The following is an 18581-nucleotide window of genomic DNA, read 5'->3' as shown; positions in this document are numbered from 1 at the left end:
TAAATCAGGAATTCCATATATTCGTGGGAAATGGATTAGGTAATGGTTGATCATTCGATAGATTTGAATTTATGGACATGTACCCCTTGGAGGCTTGGGGTCGTGTCCCACTTCGTTGTTTTTTAAAATTGATTTTAATAAAACATGGGGGTGACATCCCTCCTACGCACGGGGTTAGTCAGTTAAAAAAAAAAGCATATAGAATTAAAGAATACTTTTATGAATTCACAAAATGAAATGGTACAGACACGCATTAATAGGGGAGACCATTGACTAATTAATTATTAACACATATGTACTAAGCATGAACGGATGTTGCAAAATGGAGTGGTTTTCGCTAATGTGTCACATTACTATTGGCCACAATGTGGTCGTCCTCATGTGATCATCATGTCAGAAATAAGAGCTTTAGTTTTTTTTTTTTTGGGTGAAGAAACATGATGACTTTTCTCGTTGTCCACGACTAATGTTGGGCTCAAGGTCACAGATGATAGAGCTACTCCAACATATTTCCGCCCACTCCTCCAGAGAACTACCCCAGAGCTACGCCAATATGTCTTCCTCTCGTCTTCTTCTCCTTTCTTCTATTTTCCTTACTTTTTTTGTGTCAAAATCTCTTCTTCCTTCACCGCTTCTCCACTCTATCTGCATGTGACAGACAATTAGCAAAGATAATTCTGAGATTTTTCTAGGTTTTTAGGAGATATCTCATCAACATTGAATCTGAAATTTTTTACCTTGAAAAATTTCTCCTTCTTACGTTTGAGCTTGTTTTATTGTCTTAATTTTTTTTTTTTTTTGTTTTTTCTTCTATTACTAATCTAAATTTTACATTTTTTTGTGGTTGTAGGTGAAAAAAAGTTGGGCTATTATTTGCTCCAATCACAGAACAAAGGTTTTGCCTTTTGCCCTTTTTATGCTAACATGACCTCTGATCTTTTAAGTTTATCTCTCATCTTCCGGTGCTCGGAAAGTTTTTTTCGCTCGTCTCTTTTTTTTTTATATGAGTTTCTTGTTTATATTACTATCTTTGCAGGAACAAAGATACAGATGATACCCACTAGGGCTGCAAACGAGCCGAGTCGAGTCAAGTTTTGGGTTACTCGAGCCGAGTCTCGACTAAATTTTATCAAACTCGAGTTCGACGAGCCAGCAATTTAAAGTTCTAACTCGACTTGAATTGATTTGAGTCGAGCTCGAGCTCGAAAAAAATAAAAAATAATTATTTTATTTTTTAAAAAATAAATAAAATAATATTTTTTTCTTAATAAATAATAAAATATTAAGAATATATATGTACTATTAAAATAAGAAAATTAAAAATATATATATACTTAAAATTAAAAATATATATACTTAAAATTAAAAAAAATAAAAAATATTTTATATATATACTCGAACTCGTGAGCCGGCTCGCTCGAGCTCGATTTTGACTCGAGCCAGTTCGAACTCGACTCGAACTCGATATTGATCGAGCTCGACTCGAGTTTGACTCGAGCCGCTCGATTCGTTTGCAGCCCTAGTACCCACTTCTTTTATTATACTATTTGACAAGATACAGCAGTTGCAAATCTGCTCCATTCTTTTTAGTTCTCTACAGGTCCATCGTACTCAAGTTTTTTAGCTTTTAAAATTTTTGTTGATAAGAAATTTGCTCACGTCCCTTGAATTTCTTTTGTCTCTTATTCTATTAGAGTATACTACCATACTTACAGGGAAAAGACAACTTGAACTGTAATATTCTTTTTCTATGGATGTTTCCTTGATCTAATTCGGTAAATTTTGTTTTTTTACTGAGAGTTATGTCTAGAAAAGTAGATAGTGGGGAAATTTTTTCCAGTTAAGTATTGGGGTATGTAAATTACTCCAAAATTTTAATGCTCAATGAATTGGTTATTTCTTCTTCTCAGCAATGGAAAGTTTTTTTTTTCTTTTTTTTTTAAAAAATGGTTTTTTTTTTCATATTTCTGATGTTGCAAGTGAAAAATTGGAAATTACCTCCAACCACCTAATGGGATCTTGCAAGCCTTTTGCTTTCTTATGCCTGAGTTCTTCGTACTTTTTTTCGCTTTTTGAAGAAACCCGTGTGGTGCTTTTTTTTGTTTTTTCCTAATAGAGCAAGGGAGCAATGATAAAGGAGGCATCTTTTTTAGGCTTGCGGTTATGTTTAATAGTTTTTATCAATGATTTTTTTTAATCAAGAGCCTATTGTTGATTTTTTTTCTTGAACTAATTTTATTTATCGGTAGCTTTCTTGATTTTCAAGTTTAGACGAGATTTTTGCAATTTTTTTACAAAAATAGCTTGGATGATTTCTAGTATTTTTAGGTTTTTTCTAAAAACTGATTACTATACTATGTGTATATAGACGACCACTAGTGACTCTTTTATGAACTTTCTAAAATGAAATACCTAAAATGTGACAAATCTATATTGTATATTGCCTAGATAAATATGACATGCTATCTAGAAAATATCAATCATCCTCAAATTGATAAATATGTCTTACATAAATAAATATATTTAGGTTATTTGATTATGGAATCATGGATGATTCCAAGTATTTGGTGCATTCCTTTCTTGCTTGCAATGGATAAGTTATATCTTAAGATGTCAATGATGTTACGTTGTTATTATGTTCAGTTTTTGAATCCTTTTATTGCAAGACCAAAATGTTTTTGGTGCCATTTGAAACACTCAACTTTGTTGAGGTAATCATACTTTGACTACTTCAGCTATTTGGTTTTATAATCCTCATTCAACTGATGAATAGTTGATAATAGTTGGTTTTCTAACATGTATTATGTAGGGTTTTCCTTCTTATTTATATTGCTGGATGGATGCAAAGATCTATTTCTTTTTCCTTATAGGCCCATTATTCTTATATCTTAATATGATTCTGCTAGGTTGTTTGGAAATGTGGATTATAGAATTTTGTAGCACATTGTTTGGTAACTTTCTTCTACTGTGATGAGAAGTGCAAAGAGATTTTATAGAATGCTGATTTATTCTTCTAATTTGTTCTCTTTTTGGCTTATCAAGATATTACTAGCATTTTTATGTCATTCTAAATTTCCGTTTATACAATTGACTGCATTTTGGTCTATTTGCATAAGGTAGCCCAATCTTTTCATATATTGACCTATGATGTAATAAAAGTAACTTTCAAAATTTTTAGGCTTAATTCTTTGCTATTTTGAGCTTTAGTTCCTTTGTTATTTACTAAAGTTACAAAGTAATTTTTTTTACTTCAAAAGGTGACACTAGGGACTGTAGTTTCCCTTTTGCATTGGTGTGATCTAGGGCTGCAAACGAGCCGAGCCGAGTCGAGCTTTGAGCTAATCGAGCCGAGTCTTGACTAAATTTTACCAAGCTCGAGCTAGATGAGCCGGCAATTTTCGAGCTCGAGCTCGACTCGAATCAAGTCGAGCCGAGCTCGAGCTCGAAAAAAAATAAAAAATAAATATTTTATTTTAAAAAAATAAATAAAATAATATTTTTTCCTGAATAAATAATAAAATATTAAGGATATATACGTAATTTTACTATAAAATAAAAAATAAAAAATATATATAATATACGTAATTTTATTATTAAATAAAAATAAAAATAAATAAATATATATATATATATATACTCAAGCTCGCGAACTAACGAGCTTAATATTCTTAGCTCGAGTTCGACTCGAGCCGGCTCGAGCTAGATTAATATCGAGCTCGACTCGAGCTCGACTCGAGCTTGACTCGAGCCGCTCGCGAGCCGCTCGATTCGTTTGCAGCCCTAGTGTGATCTAGATTTAAAACTTTGAAAATACATTTAGGTGTTTAGTGCTTCATTCCTATTGTTTTACTTCATATTATGATATACCCTGTGCTATATCTAATGATCTAGTGTAAAAATTATAATTCTTTTTATTTCCTAATAACTTCCATATGTTTGTTACAAGTTGACATATTAAGATCCACACAACAAAATATAGAAGATTGTGAACATTCTTTTCTCAAGGTGAATATTATTTAGTCTCCTTTTTTCCCTTACTTTGGGGAAAAAATAGTTAAATCTATTTAGTGATGACCTAAAGCTCTGTCTTTTCCTTTTCTTCGATATAAAACTTGATCTTACTAATGTTTGTTTATTCTGAGTGTTTGTTTGATAACAAAAAAAAAAAAAAAAAAAGAAGGCTACTTTTGTTTGTGAAGCCTTGAAGGTACTTTTGATGATTTTGTGTTCTGTTGGCTTCTTTTTTTAAACATATTTTTTTTTTATGCAGTGTGCTGTAATTTTCTACATTTTTAACCATATTCATTGGTCTTTAAAAAAGTGAGGGATCAATATTTGTGAAGGTTTCCTCAAGATTCAAAGTTATTCTTAATTCACTTGTGATTTTACTTATTCTATTTTTTTTTTCTCCTTTTGTATTTTTTCCCCTTGGCAATGTATGATTCTCAAAATAGAAAATTCTGCTTCATCTTGTAGCATTTTCTTAAAATCTAGTAAAGTCATCAATAAGAGATTGCAAGGTCATTTTAGACAGCTCTATCCTTTCTTTATGTCCAATAATATATACTTTCAATCATTTGCATTTAACTTATGATTATATCATTAGATGAAATGATTAAAAAAATTTTCTTTCTTCTGCTTATTAACACATATGTACTAAGTGTGAAAGGGGTGTGCCAAAATATTTGGTTTGTTGTTGACATGTTGCTTTGCAATTGGAGGGATGGTGATCATCCTTGTCATGAGCATTACATGTGCTTCCACTTAAAAAAACTGCAGAAGAAGAAAATGGTTACGAAGGAAGCTTATAGCTCATATTGGTCATGGATTGAGAACAAGAATGGCCTTAATTTTGGCTGGCTTATTTTTGTGTTTCAACTTTTGTCAGATCTATTAGGACAAGTGTTGATGTAATTGATTGCCATAACAATTATGATTGTATTGGACTGAATGTAAGAGGGCCTATTTTACAATTTTGTCCATCATTGAAAGATGAATTACTTTGTTTTGTCCATCATTGAAAGATGAATTACTTTGTTTTGGACTTTTCGTTATCTTCATTTTGAGAGGTAGAATTCTTGTTAGCCTTAGGTCATATTTGTAAAATGTGAACAATTGTTAAAAGAAACTCCCTGATTTGACTGTAACTCTTCCTTTCTTTCATCTGTACTATTATTGCAAGTAAAGCCATGCTTTTTTCCTACTCTTTCACTTCTCACAAATTTGACAATGCATTCTCCATCTATTATTTTCGTACAGTTATATCATCAATTTTTGTTTATCCACTGGATATCAAATTATGTCTGGCCAATTAATTTTCTCGTCATTGATTTTCTGTTAATCAGAAATTTCTATCTCAGAATTTTCTCCTCCTTTCTCTGTTAGTGCCGGTTTCTTCTCTCCGTAAACACACCTTGCCCAACAATCTCGATAGATAAGGAAACCTTGAATTTTCTCCTCCTCTTTCTTTCTCTGTTGGAGCCTATCCTTTTCTTTCCATGGTCATCGACCCTATCACTCATAATAGATCAAGTTAACAAACAATAAGAGGAGAAAAGGTGAAAATTTTTTATACTTACTTTAGATTGCTCAATTTTTTTAAAATTATTTTCTTTTTTGGCAAATCAAAATATGATAGTTGTCCTCTCATATATTATGAGGAAACCTTTGAAGATTCTTTCTGTAAGACCTGATATAACGAAGATCATTTATTTTTGTTTTATCTGTCCTATTCTCCATAATGTTATTACTTCTTACGGTGAGCAATTTTTACAATTTTTGAATGGCATTATGTTGATCTTGATCCCTATCTTTTGATGTTTACAAAACAAATGGATGATACTAATATTTCTTCAAGATATATTTTCAGTTATGAAATTATTTGATTCCATGAACAAGTGCAATTGGAAGAAGACAAAGTATGCTGAAGCTGTCGGACGCTCAAAAAGACTGCATCGGACGTCCGACAACCATTGAGTATCTTCGGACGCAGAAAACCAGCCTATCGGACGTCCGAAAGAATTGAAGAAAATTTCTCAAACTCACTGCCTGCTGTCGGACGCATAAAACAGTGCTATCGGACGTCCGACACTACCAACGGCTAGTTGACTGTTCAGCTACTTTCTATCCGTTGGAAGCTTTAATGAGGCTCTTTCTTGGTCCTATATAAATAGTGGTTGGTCAGATACTTCAAACAACTTTGGCACACTGAAGATACAAAAGATCTAGAGAGATTTTAGTGAGAAAATACTCCAAAAAGAATATTTGTAGTCTTAGTGGTGTGAGGTTCATTGTAAGCTTTTCATTTGTGAGTGAATCTTTCATGAGTGTAACTCTGTGAGGGTTGTCCTGAGAGATAGTAAAATGTCCTGGCTTGACCGAGTGCTGCTTGGGGCAAGGAGGAGGTGAACCTTCCTTTGTACACAAGAGTGATTGTAATTCATCAACTTGAAGTAGCTTGTTTCAATTAATCTACAAGCTCAAGAGGAGTTGGGTAGTTAATTGGTTTGCAATCCTTTCCTTTTTTATTTACTTATTGTTTCGTTTATGATCTTTGCATTGGTTGTTTTGGGCCTAACAATTGGTATCAGAGCTTGGTCTCCTAGAGATTAAGCTCAATCGGCTTTGGAGTAAAGATGACAACCAATAATGCTATGTTTTTTGAAGGACATTCTGTTATTAGACCACCTGTGTTTAATGGGTCAAATTATATGAGTTGGAAAGAAAGAATGATTATCTTTTTGCAATCTATTGATATCGAATTGTGGTTTATTATTAGTGAAGGTCCATATGATGCCTCTCTTATAGATGAAAATACTCATGCATCTAGACCGAAAACAAGAAGTGAACTGACTGTTGTGGATAGAGTTCATCTCACCTTAAATGCAAAAGCCATGAATGTGTTATATTGTGCATTAGACTCAAATGAATCTATTAGAGTCAAGGGTTGCAAGTCAGCTAAAGAAATTTGGGACAAACTGAAAGAAATTCATGAAGGTAGTGAGAATGTTAGAGAACAAAAGAAGTCCATTCTAGTTACAAAGTATGAATCTTTCAAGATGGAACCTCATGAAAATGTTGATCAAATGTATTGTAGATTCAATGATCTCATTAAAGATTTAGAGGCGCTGGAAAAAGAATATTCTCTTGGTGAGAAAAATAGAAAAATCCTGAATGCCTTGTCCAATGATTGGGAAAATAAAGTGACTGCTATTGAGGAGGCTAGAGATTTGAATACTATACCTATTGAATCTCTTATTAATTCTCTTATCTCTTATGAGCTGAAACTTAAGACTAAGGTGCAAGAGGAAGAGGATGCAAAAGTACGAAAGAATATTGCTCTAAAAGCCTCACAAGATGAAGATGATTCTTCCTCCCTAGATGAAGAAGATGTGGAAGGTGATGACAATGATATCGCTCTCATCACAAAAAGTTTCAAAAGAATACTCAACAAGAGGAGATTCAGAAATGGTGGACCAAGCAATTCATTCCCAAATCAGTTCAACAACTCGAGAAACAAAGGGAAGCTAGAGTTCAACAAAAAGCAAACTGATCAGTGCTTTGAATGCGGCCAACCTGGACACTATGCAAGTGACTGTCCAGTGATGAAGAAGAAAGAAGGAAGAAAACCAAGAATAAACAAATTTCAATTCACATGGAATGAATGCAATTCCGATGGTGAAATTGAAGAGGAAGATCAATCTGCTCAATTGGCTTTCATGGCCATTGGAGATGATGAGGTAACATCTTCTAGCTCTCAATTTGAAAGTGATGATGAAAATGATGATGATCTTGAATCTTTCATTATAAAATTGCATGATAGTTTGAAAGAATCTTATATTAGAAACAAGGAGTTAAAACAGAAAATTAGTTTTTTGCTTCGAGATAATGCAAATCTTTTTCAACAAAACAAAAAGTTGAAAATTGAAAATGATTACTTTAGAAAAAATGAGACTGCTTTACACTTGGATCTTGATAGAAAAACAAGTGTTTGTGAAATGTTCAAAAGGGAACAAGATGATTTGAAAAGAAGAATGGATGATTTAAATGAGTTGCTTCAACATAAAAAACAGGACTGTTTTCAAAGTAATAAATCTAAACTTCATTTTAAGATAAATTCTGCTGCAAATGAGTTTGTTATCCATAGGAGAAGACAAGTAAGATTTATTAAACCTGTTCATATAAATAATTCCCTGATTATGTGTAATTTCTGTTGTCAAAAAGATCACATGAAAAGTGATTGCTATGTGAGAAAGAATATAAAAAAAGGCATGAAATACATGTGGATAGTTAGACATGATGCTAACTTTAACAAGTAGGAGATTTTGTTAATCACTGCAGTGATTCTTGTTCACAATATTCTTCTTTTGATATTTCTGATATTTTGATTTGAGTTTTCGCTGATATTTTTGAATACTACTGAATCTATATGATGTCAAAAAGGGAGAGAAAAGAACTATTCTGATCTAACGATGATTTGCTAATTTCTCTGTAATAAGTTGGTATGTTGGTATTGCTGAATTCTGCTATCATTTCTCTGTTTTTGTTTGAAATATTGGATTTTCTGTTATTGTTGTTGGATTATGGTTGCTGGTTATTACTCTCATCTTATGATGACAAAAAGGGGGAGAGTTGGATGCAATGTGTAAGGGGGAGTTATTATGAGATTATGAGTTTGGCTCTTAAAAGTTTTGATTGCAATGATTGAGGGGGAGCTTATACTTATTTTTGTTTCTTTCCATCCATTGTTTTGTCATCATCAAAAAGGGGGAGATTGTTGATCTTGATCCCTATCTTTTGATGTTTACAAAACAAATGGATGATACTAATATTTCTTCAAGATATATTTTCAGTTATGAAATTATTTGATTCCATGAACAAGTGCAATTGGAAGAAGACAAAGTATGCTGAAGCTGTCGGACGCTCAAAAAGACTGCATCGGACGTCCGACAACCATTGAGTATCTTCGGACGCAGAAAACCAGCCTATCGGACGTCCGAAAGAATTGAAGAAAATTTCTCAAACTCACTGCCTGCTGTCGGACGCATAAAACAGTGCTATCGGACGTCCGACACTACCAACGGCTAGTTGACTGTTCAGCTACTTTCTATCCGTTGGAAGCTTTAATGAGGCTCTTTCTTGGTCCTATATAAATAGTGGTTGGTCAGATACTTCAAACAACTTTGGCACACTGAAGATACAAAAGATCTAGAGAGATTTTAGTGAGAAAATACTCCAAAAAGAATATTTGTAGTCTTAGTGGTGTGAGGTTCATTGTAAGCTTTTCATTTGTGAGTGAATCTTTCATGAGTGTAGCTCTGTGAGGGTTGTCCTGAGAGATAGTAAAATGTCCTGGCTTGACCGAGTGCTGCTTGGGGCAAGGAGGAGGTGAACCTTCCTTTGTACACAAGAGTGATTGTAATTCATCAACTTGAAGTAGCTTGTTTCAATTAATCTACAAGCTCAAGAGGAGTTGGGTAGTTAATTGGTTTGCAATCCTTTCCTTTTTTATTTACTTATTGTTTCGTTTATGATCTTTGCATTGGTTGTTTTGGGCCTAACACATTATTTTTCTCTTCTTATGGAATATTTATATTGATATTATGGTTATTGTTAACTTTGAATGTCATTCATATGTTTGTTTTTCTTTTTAGGAAATTTTTATAGCTTATGTTGTGCTACATTCTCCTTGATTGAGTAAGTTTACTAATTTTACTATCTATTCTTACCTTTTTTTTTTCTTAACCTCGGTTTAAGTTTTGAGTTTTGTTTTAAAAAATAAAGTTTTCTATTTTGGTCCACTAAATAAAGCAAAACAAGTCTATGACTATGAATATTTATGAAACAAGTTGTTTGCTTCTTAAGTAAGGATTGATGATTGGAAGAAAGGTCAAGACTCGGGAGAGGTATATTCCAATTATTTGTCAACATTCTGTCTACCACTTTTGTTTATATTTGTTCATCTCTGTTAGTGTCGTATTGCTTAGACTAGTGATTGAAGCTTGTAAATTGCTTTTAGAAGTACTTCATAAATGTTTTTGAATGCAGGAGTTTTTTTTATATGTGGGGTGTAGAAAAGGTAGTTGTATTTTTTGGTTACATTTTTGAGTTTTATTTTTTCATTTGCCTAGGGAGTTGCAGGATGGACGATAGTTCTGGCCATCAAATCCAACTTATGAGCAAGTATTGCATTCTTTGGGTATGGTTGCAAGACATACACTTGTGCCTCTTTTAGAAGTGTTTTTTGGTTGGAGAGAAAGGTTATCTATAGCTTTCAGTTCTAGGTTTTATGGGTAATAGATTACTTGTGAGGACCTAGAAATTTTTTTTTTTTTTCAATTTACCTAGTATAACCACATTGCATTTTCTTCATTGAGTTATTTATTCCTTTATTTATTGATTTGATAATGAATTTTGTCTTAATGCTTTTCTCAATTTTTACATGTGAGATTTAGTGAGTGGGTTAAATGCGATTTTCTTTTGTGGGGATGAAAGGAAACTTTGAAAAAAAAGGGAGTTTAGTACAACAAGAAAGAATCGGGATATTTGGAACTAGAAATTACTAAAAGGTAACTGTATGCACAAATTTCGTTGCCTAAAATAAAAGACAAAAAAACTTGTATAAACATCAAATTTATTGAATCAAATAATAAGTGGATTATAACCTTTGAAAATTCTTGCACCAAAGAAATTAATCCCATGATTCTTTTCTTCGAATGAGTTCAATCCAAGGGCCCAAAAAGCTTATTCTCCGATCGAAAGAGTGTCTCCTACAATTTCGGTGTAGAAAATGATTGATTTGATGATGGTATCAAATACTTGAAACTCGTAAGTCTTCAACACCGATAGCAGGAGGATTTGTCTGACTTGATTTGGACTTGGATTTGAAAGAGAAAGCTTTTGAGAGAATTTAAAAGCGTTTCTCCGGAAGTTAGGAATTCTCTATAAAAAAAAAAAAAAATCGTCCCTTTGTCTTGAGGGAAGACCTCTATTTATAGTCAAAATATGTAGGTTAAATCTTCAACAAAAATCCTTAGAACCTCCCTGCATTTTGGGTAACTTGTAACTCAAGAAATTCATTTAGGTTGGGCTTAAATAGTAGGCCAATCCAAATAGTCCATTGTGAATTAATAAATCAATTCAATTAATTTACTTCAATTTAAATGGACATTACAATTTTGATTTGATAACCCATATAACATTGGCCCAATTTGTTAGTCCAAAATATAATGGACTTCTATGATTTAATTTAATTTAATCAAAATCAATTTAATTTAAATAAATCTTGACTAAATACATTAAATAAAATTTCTTTGTCTATAAATACCCCACTTCAAGACTTGGCGAGGCATTGCTTGGCAATTGCCAAAGACCAGGCTTGAAGTTTTATTCTTGATTTTTATTTTTATTTTTTTTTTGTCTCAAAATTGAGCAATTTAGAATTCCTTTAGCGTAGCTCCATTTGGAAATCAAGCCCAAGCTACTAAAATTCTCATGGTGTGGCTTTGTACTCTAGCTTTACACCACAACTGAACCAAGTTGATTTGGGCATAGAATCATGATTCCTGTGGCTTCAATAATTTAAGAAATCACAAGACCACTTCCCTTTTGACTTGCGGTTGACTTCAAAACAAGCAATACATATTTCGAGAAGGTTATTAGTTACCTTAGTCTCCAAATACTAATGCTTCCAAAACAAATATCATACGCGACACGTAAGTAGGCTGCAAGCAAAAACTTAGCTCAAGACATTAACAAATTGGAAAATTCACCTTACAAGCTGCAAATAAAGACCACCGTGACTTCTTAAAGTTCACATGGAATATTATCCTCCAAACCAAACTGGCAACTACCAATCATCATGCATTAGGAACTTCGACAATTTCCATATTGGTTTCAAATTTCCAAAACTTACAGCTTTCTAAAGAGAATCATCCAACTTCCTGTTTACAACCCCACAACCATTATTTAAAGAGGATGCTTGCAACTCAGCTCGATTGACATCTGATTAAGAGGAGTTGGTAATGCGCCGACGAACACATCAAAAGGCTCTACATTCTTCAGGTAATTCTAAATTTTTTTTTGTTTAACATTACCTAACTCATGAACCTCCCCTGCCCAACTTTGTCCGCAAATCTACTTGTTCCCACTTTGAATTCCTGAATACGTGTGATAATTATCATGTTTGTGGGACAAAAATCCTCAAACTGGGCTTTGTTGGTATCTCTGAGTTGCCGAAAATTGCATGCTTTCTTCATGTCCTTTAGCTACTTGTCAAATTAGCTCAATGTATATGCGACACATATAATTGTATTAAAGCACATGCCAATTCCCGCTTCACTAAATGTGTCAATCCAACAAATTCATGTAGCATAGTCAAGTGACTTGTAGCAATTAGAAATCCAGAAAGACTTCAATGATTAACGTGTCCTCTTCGCATGACAAAATTGGTGAATTTTGCTTGACTTGGATTTAATTGATCTATTTTGTTGAGCATCTGCGTTGCCTTCACCATAGTGATTAAGTAATGCCACACTTGACATTAGAGACGAATATAGCCCACCAGAAGAGCTTGTCCCACCAATGCATGCGACACGTCATTTTTTCTTTTTGTTTTTGAATTTTCTCCTTTACAAAACAACGATCACCGAAAAGGAAAAGAAGAAATAAAAAAAAATTAGATTGCACCTTGTGTTGGCACACGTTATTCAAGGCAAATTGATACTCTTTCCCTCTTTTTTTTTTTTAGTTTGCAAACAAAGCTGCATCTTTGACTCAATCGTGCCCGTGATTCTATAATCGAGAATTTTATCACTCGGAGTATTTAGGTAATTCACTTACTCCATGACTTTTATTTCTTGTCAATACTAATCTCTCCTTTTTTTTTTCTTTTTTTCTTTTTTTTGCATGACAAGAAAGGAAGATTAGTCGCCGCAACAGATATGGTGGATACTTAATTTGAAGAAGGTCCAACCGCAAACTCTTACGAGAGTCTTGTCATGATTTGAGGAGTACAATAAAGAAGGTGCAACCGCAAACTCTTATGAGAGCCTATTATGGCTTGAGGAGTACAAAGAAGATGGCGCAGCCGAAATATGAAGAAGGTGCAACCGCAAACTCCCACGAGAGCCTATTATGGCTTGAGGAGTACAAAGAAGGAGGTGCAGCCAAAATTTGAAAAAAAAACAGTGCAACCACAAATTCTCACGAGAACCTATTATGGTTTGAGGAGTACAAAGAAAGAGGCGCGATTACCCACTTCAATGTGAGCTCATCAAAATTCAAGAAGCTCTTTTACTATTTTCGATCATGTTATTTTAACCAAATTTTCTTTTTCTTGTTTTTGTTACAGGTTGATCTTGATACAATAGTTATGTTCAAGAAAGTCATATCTTTAAACGAAAAGTATCTCCTTATCGCCGACAGCCATGATGACTCTAGTGACAAAAGAATGAAATTATTGGTGCATCCCCCTATACAAGGAATTTACTCTGGTAAATGGTCTTCTCACCAGTACCCAGAATTGAAAGCTTGGTCACTCAAACTTTCTCAAAATGATGGTACGAAAGTTCACTCCTTGAAATCCTTTATTCATAATAAGAAGCCAAGGACAATTTCCTTTCAAACCCTTGGCAGCTGAATCATAGACGGAGACGCACACTGGGGTCCTTTCTTGAGATTTAGTTGTGAATTTAGTTATATCGAAAATTACTAGGAGTGGTTGAAGGATATCCTCAGAAGGAGCAAACAAGTGCTCCGTGAAAATCACTTATTTGACGTCTTATATACTTCGCTTTTCACATATGATAGAAATCTTCATGTACTTAGGGCATTTTGTGAGGCATAGTGCTCGGACACCAATATCTTGCATACATCTGTCGGAGAATTGTCCCTCTCACTTTAGGATTTGCACAAGTTAGGAGGACTTTCAATCATTGGAGATATCCATGAAGAGATAATCCCATGTGTAGAGGAGCTAGTTGGAGTCAACGAAAATAAATCGAGACATAGTCCTCAAAGTTGTGAATATTTGTTCAATATCTTGCATCATCTTCAACATGGAGAATCCAACAAAGCTGAAGCTTCTGCTAGCTAATGGATTACATTTTGATTTAAAAGTAAAACGAGATATTCAAAACTAAAACAAAGAAGGATAAAGAGGGTCTCTCGTGCTCAAGCCATCCAAAATTCGGATGGAAAAATTGGACAACCACGCAAGTTTTCAAGTCAAGACAATGGCGTATTTGATACCATCGGAGTTAAATCTCACTTGCGAGAAGAGACCTATCTTACAACATTTATATCTTGTTGGCTCTGTGTCTCTGCTTTACTAGATGAAGACTTCTATTATATTATGTCATCTAATTTCAAAATGGCTAGTATGATGGCTACCGGTCGTAAGACTTGCTTTGTTGTTCCTGTCTTGCTAAATATCTACTGCGGACTCAATAAAATTTCAAATTCATCTACCCCAGGGTGTGCGCGTGCAGCTTTTCTGGTGCACTACGTATATGCTTGGTTAGCGAATTATTTCTCTATCCATTATTTAATTCCAAATACTATGCCTGAACCAACAATGACAAATTATTTTGAAGAGAATGGCACACGATACTTTGATGAAAACAGTGCTCGCAACCTCATTCATCAAGACACCCTTATAGATACCCCTTATTTTTCCTTATTCTTTCAATAGCCACCATTTTAAACTATCAATTGCAATATAAACGATTTTATCTTTGCATAATTTTGATCACACTTGAGAAGATAAATGTCCAAATAATTTGATAATCTGAACAACATACTTTAAGTGTATGCCGCAAAATAATTTGAACTGTCCTAAAGAGGAATGTTCTTTTTTTTTTTTTTGCAACAAAAGAATCATTAGGGCAAAGAATTTAGTTGTATAGGATTGTAACTGAACTTAGAAGTTACCCTCTAAACTGCATACGTATCTCAAAAGGGAATCAAGTCACATGTAGTTCCTACCATTCATAGTTTAGACTCTGCGAGTCAGGAGTATCCATTTGTTTACCACCTTAGATTTGGTGGAGTGTTTCAATAGTTTAACCATATACGGGTTTGGAGCAACAATCAGTTTAGACTCATACGTCATGGAGTATTTTTTTTATGGCATATATAACTTTAGGAATATTTCATTTATGGGACCAACATTGACGCCATCTTTGTCAACTATCTTGTACGCACCATTTGCATAAATTTCTCGAACAACATATGGCTTATCCCATTTGGAGACAAATTTATCTTTGTTACGATGAATCATAACTATTGATTTTCGAACTACGAGCACCATATCACCAATTTGAAAGGAACGGCGTCGAATTTTCTTATTGAAAATTTTAGAAAGGCGAGCTTGATAGCATTTAAGATTTTGCTAGGATTCCAATCTCTTTTCATCTAAAACTTCTAATTCTTCAAGGCGCAGGCGAACATTTTCTTCTTCCGTGAGCCCTTCTTGGATAGCAATTCTCAGAGAAGAAATTTGTTGCTTAAGAGGCAGGACAGCTTATACACCATAGACTAAAGCGTAGGCATGATTTGTATTGGAGTTCGATATGTGGTGTGATAGGCTCAAAGAGTTTCCCTTATCTTTTCATGCCAATCTTTCTTTGAATTAGCCACCACTTTTTTCAACAAGTTGCACAAAATTTTGTTGAATGCCTCTGCGAGGCCGTTGGTTGGGACATTATACATGAAGGACTTGCGTTGCTTGAATTTGAATTTCTCATACAGCTTGTCCATTAAGCTATTAGAGAAGGGCTTTCCATTATCAATGATAATATACCGGTGAAATCCATAATGGTAAATAATATTCACACTAATGAAATTCATCACATCTTCTTTTCTAACTTACTTGAGTGGTACAATTTCAACCCATTTAGAGAAATAGTCGGTCACAGCCAATATATACAAATGTTGATTGAACGACTTTGGTAATAGCCCCACAATATGAAGACTCCAAGCATCAAAATGCCAAGAAACAATGTCGGGTTTAATGGCTCGGGTGGTTGATGAATATATTTTGCATTAAACTGACAAGCCTGACACCTTTAAGCATATTCCATACAATGTTTGACCATAGTAGGTCAATAGTAACCCATCTTTTTAATCCAAAAATGCAACTTGGGGCCGGATTGATGAGTTCTGCATATTCCAGAATATGTTTTGTGCATTACCCGATATGCCTCGTTTTCGCTCAGACAGCACAAGAATACATTTTCAAATGATTTTCGGTATAGTGTATCCTTATTCAAGATAAAACGAGGAGTACGCCGGCGGATGTCAGGTCTTCTATGTTGCTCCCTAGGTAGCTTTTGATACTTGAAATAATCAATGAGGGGTCGTCTCCAATTTTCTTTGTCAGTTTCGTAAGTTGAGATCACATGAGAATCACTTTTTTCAATATCTTTATCACCAAATAGTGGTGGAACCACCCACTTTTGGCATACACGAACTTGTATATCATGATTTAATGCGGTAAGTAAAGAGACAAGTACAACCAATGCGTCAGCGTGCTTATTTTCTCTTCTAGGGACATGGTTACTATTTGCACCTTCAAGTTGTCTCATAAGTCGAATTGCATACTTGTGATATAGAATTAATTCAGACCTTTTGATTTCATAACTTCCCAAGAGTTGGTTAACTACTAATTGCGAGTCACCATAGATTTGAAATTCCAATTGTTTCATGTCAACAGCTATTTCAAGTCCGAGTATGAGAGTTTGGTACTCAATAACATTGTTTGAACAATATTGGTTTAGAGTAAAAGAGCATAGCAAAACCCATCCATCAGGAGTTATGAATATAATACCAGTCCCAACTCCATGACGATGAACAGCACCATCAAAATACATTTTTCATGGTGCGCGAATTTCAATGAGGAGAATGTCCTCATCTGGTAAATCATCACTCAACTCCATTCAACAGGTATTAGGTGATCAGCAAGAAAATCTACAAGTACTTGACCTTTTACAGCCTTTTGAGGTACATAAGTAATTTCGAATGGTTGTAACTGAAGATACCATCTGGCTAGACGGTCGGATAGTACTAATCTACTCATCATATATTTTATGGGATTCGCCTGAAATAAGTCTTACCCTATGCACTTGAAAGTAATGTTTTAGCTTCTGTATTGCAAAAATAAGAACTAAACACAACTTTTTAATCGGTGAATAGTTTAATTCGTTAAAGTCATCATTCTGCTTAAATAATAAATGGCAGCCTCTTTTCCTTCATTATTTTCTTGTGCCAGTAATGCCCCCACTGAACGCTCTTGGACAGCAATGTAGAGGAGTAATGGCTTTTCATAAATAGGGGTAGCCAAAACAGGTGTTTTCATAAGATAAGATTTAATGCTATCGAATACATTACTGCATGCCTCATCCCACTGAAACGGCACACCTTTCTTCATAAAGCGACTAAATGGTTGACACTTTCTCGCCAAATTTGAGATAAACCTCCGTAAATAGGCTAACCGTCCTTGAAAATTTTGTAATTCATGACTACTACAAGGTTCCGACATCCTTAATATAGCATCAATTTTGGTCCTGTCAATTTCAATATCTCGATTTGAACCATAAAACTAAGAAATTTTCTTGATATGACTCCAAATACACATTTGAAGGGATTCATTTTGAGTTGATACAATTTCAATCTATCAAAGACTTGTTTTAAATCCTCCAAGTGATTATTTCTTTTCTTTGATTTAACAACTAAATCGTCCACATAACATTCGATATTTTTATGAAGCATGTCGTCAAAGATATTTTGCATTGCTCTTTGGTATGTGGCTCCAACATTTTTAAGACCAAAGGGCATTATTTTATAGCAATAAATATCCTTAGGAGTACGAAATGCAGTGAGTTCTTCATTCTCAAGTGCCAATTGAATTTGATTATATCCAGAAAAGCCATCCATAAATGACAGACTTTCATGTCCAGTAGTTGCATCAATCATAAATTCAGTGATAGATAAAGAAAAATCATCTTTGGAACAAGTATTGTTAAGATCCCTGAAATCGACACAGATGCGAATCTATCCGTTCTTCTTTGGTACAAGCACGATACTTGAAATTCATGTGGGACATTTAACTTTACAAATAAATCCAGTTTCAATGAATGTATTGACTTCAATTTCGATCAAGGGAATCAGATCGAATCTAAATCAACGTTGTACCTGCTTTACAAGCCGAGCTTCCTTTTTAACAGTCAAATGGTGGACAACCAATTTTGGGTCTAAACTCGATATTTCTTTATAAGTCCAAACAAAAATATCTTGATACTCTCGCAAGAAGTCGACATATGTTTTCTCTTTATCAGAACTTAATAAAGCACTTACATATATTGGACGTGGGTCTTCTGAATTATCAAGATTTATCTCTTTTAGATCATTTACAGTGACCTTAATGCCTTTTTCAAATTCAGGTGGAGCATCTTCAGCATCTTCTTCTTCTCCAGAAGAGTTGCCATCAAATATAGTTATATAATTACATAAAGCAACACTCTCTTCATCATTTTCTTTTGGTCTTGTGCATATCATAGTACGTTCCCTAACATTTAGTTCAA

At 34.0% G+C, this 18581-nt stretch overlaps 1 protein-coding gene across 1 annotated transcript; it reads right to left on the bottom strand.

The window, feature by feature from the left end:
- Positions 1 to 543: 543 nt before the first annotated feature.
- Positions 544 to 16871, bottom strand: LOC113715850 (uncharacterized). The gene is made up of 2 exons (XM_027240150.1): positions 16194 to 16871; positions 544 to 645 (listed from the first exon to the last, which is right to left on the bottom strand). Exons 1-2 carry the CDS (start codon positions 16869 to 16871, stop codon positions 544 to 546), a joined length of 780 nt encoding a protein of 259 aa, XP_027095951.1.
- Between the last annotated feature and the right edge of the window lie 1710 nt (positions 16872 to 18581).

Source organism: Coffea arabica, chromosome 11c (genome assembly GCF_036785885.1).
Source record: "Coffea arabica cultivar ET-39 chromosome 11c, Coffea Arabica ET-39 HiFi, whole genome shotgun sequence".
NCBI lineage: Eukaryota > Viridiplantae > Streptophyta > Magnoliopsida > Gentianales > Rubiaceae > Coffea > Coffea arabica.
Note: the sequence above shows the minus strand (reverse complement) of the source record. Positions and strands in the feature narration are given on the sequence as shown.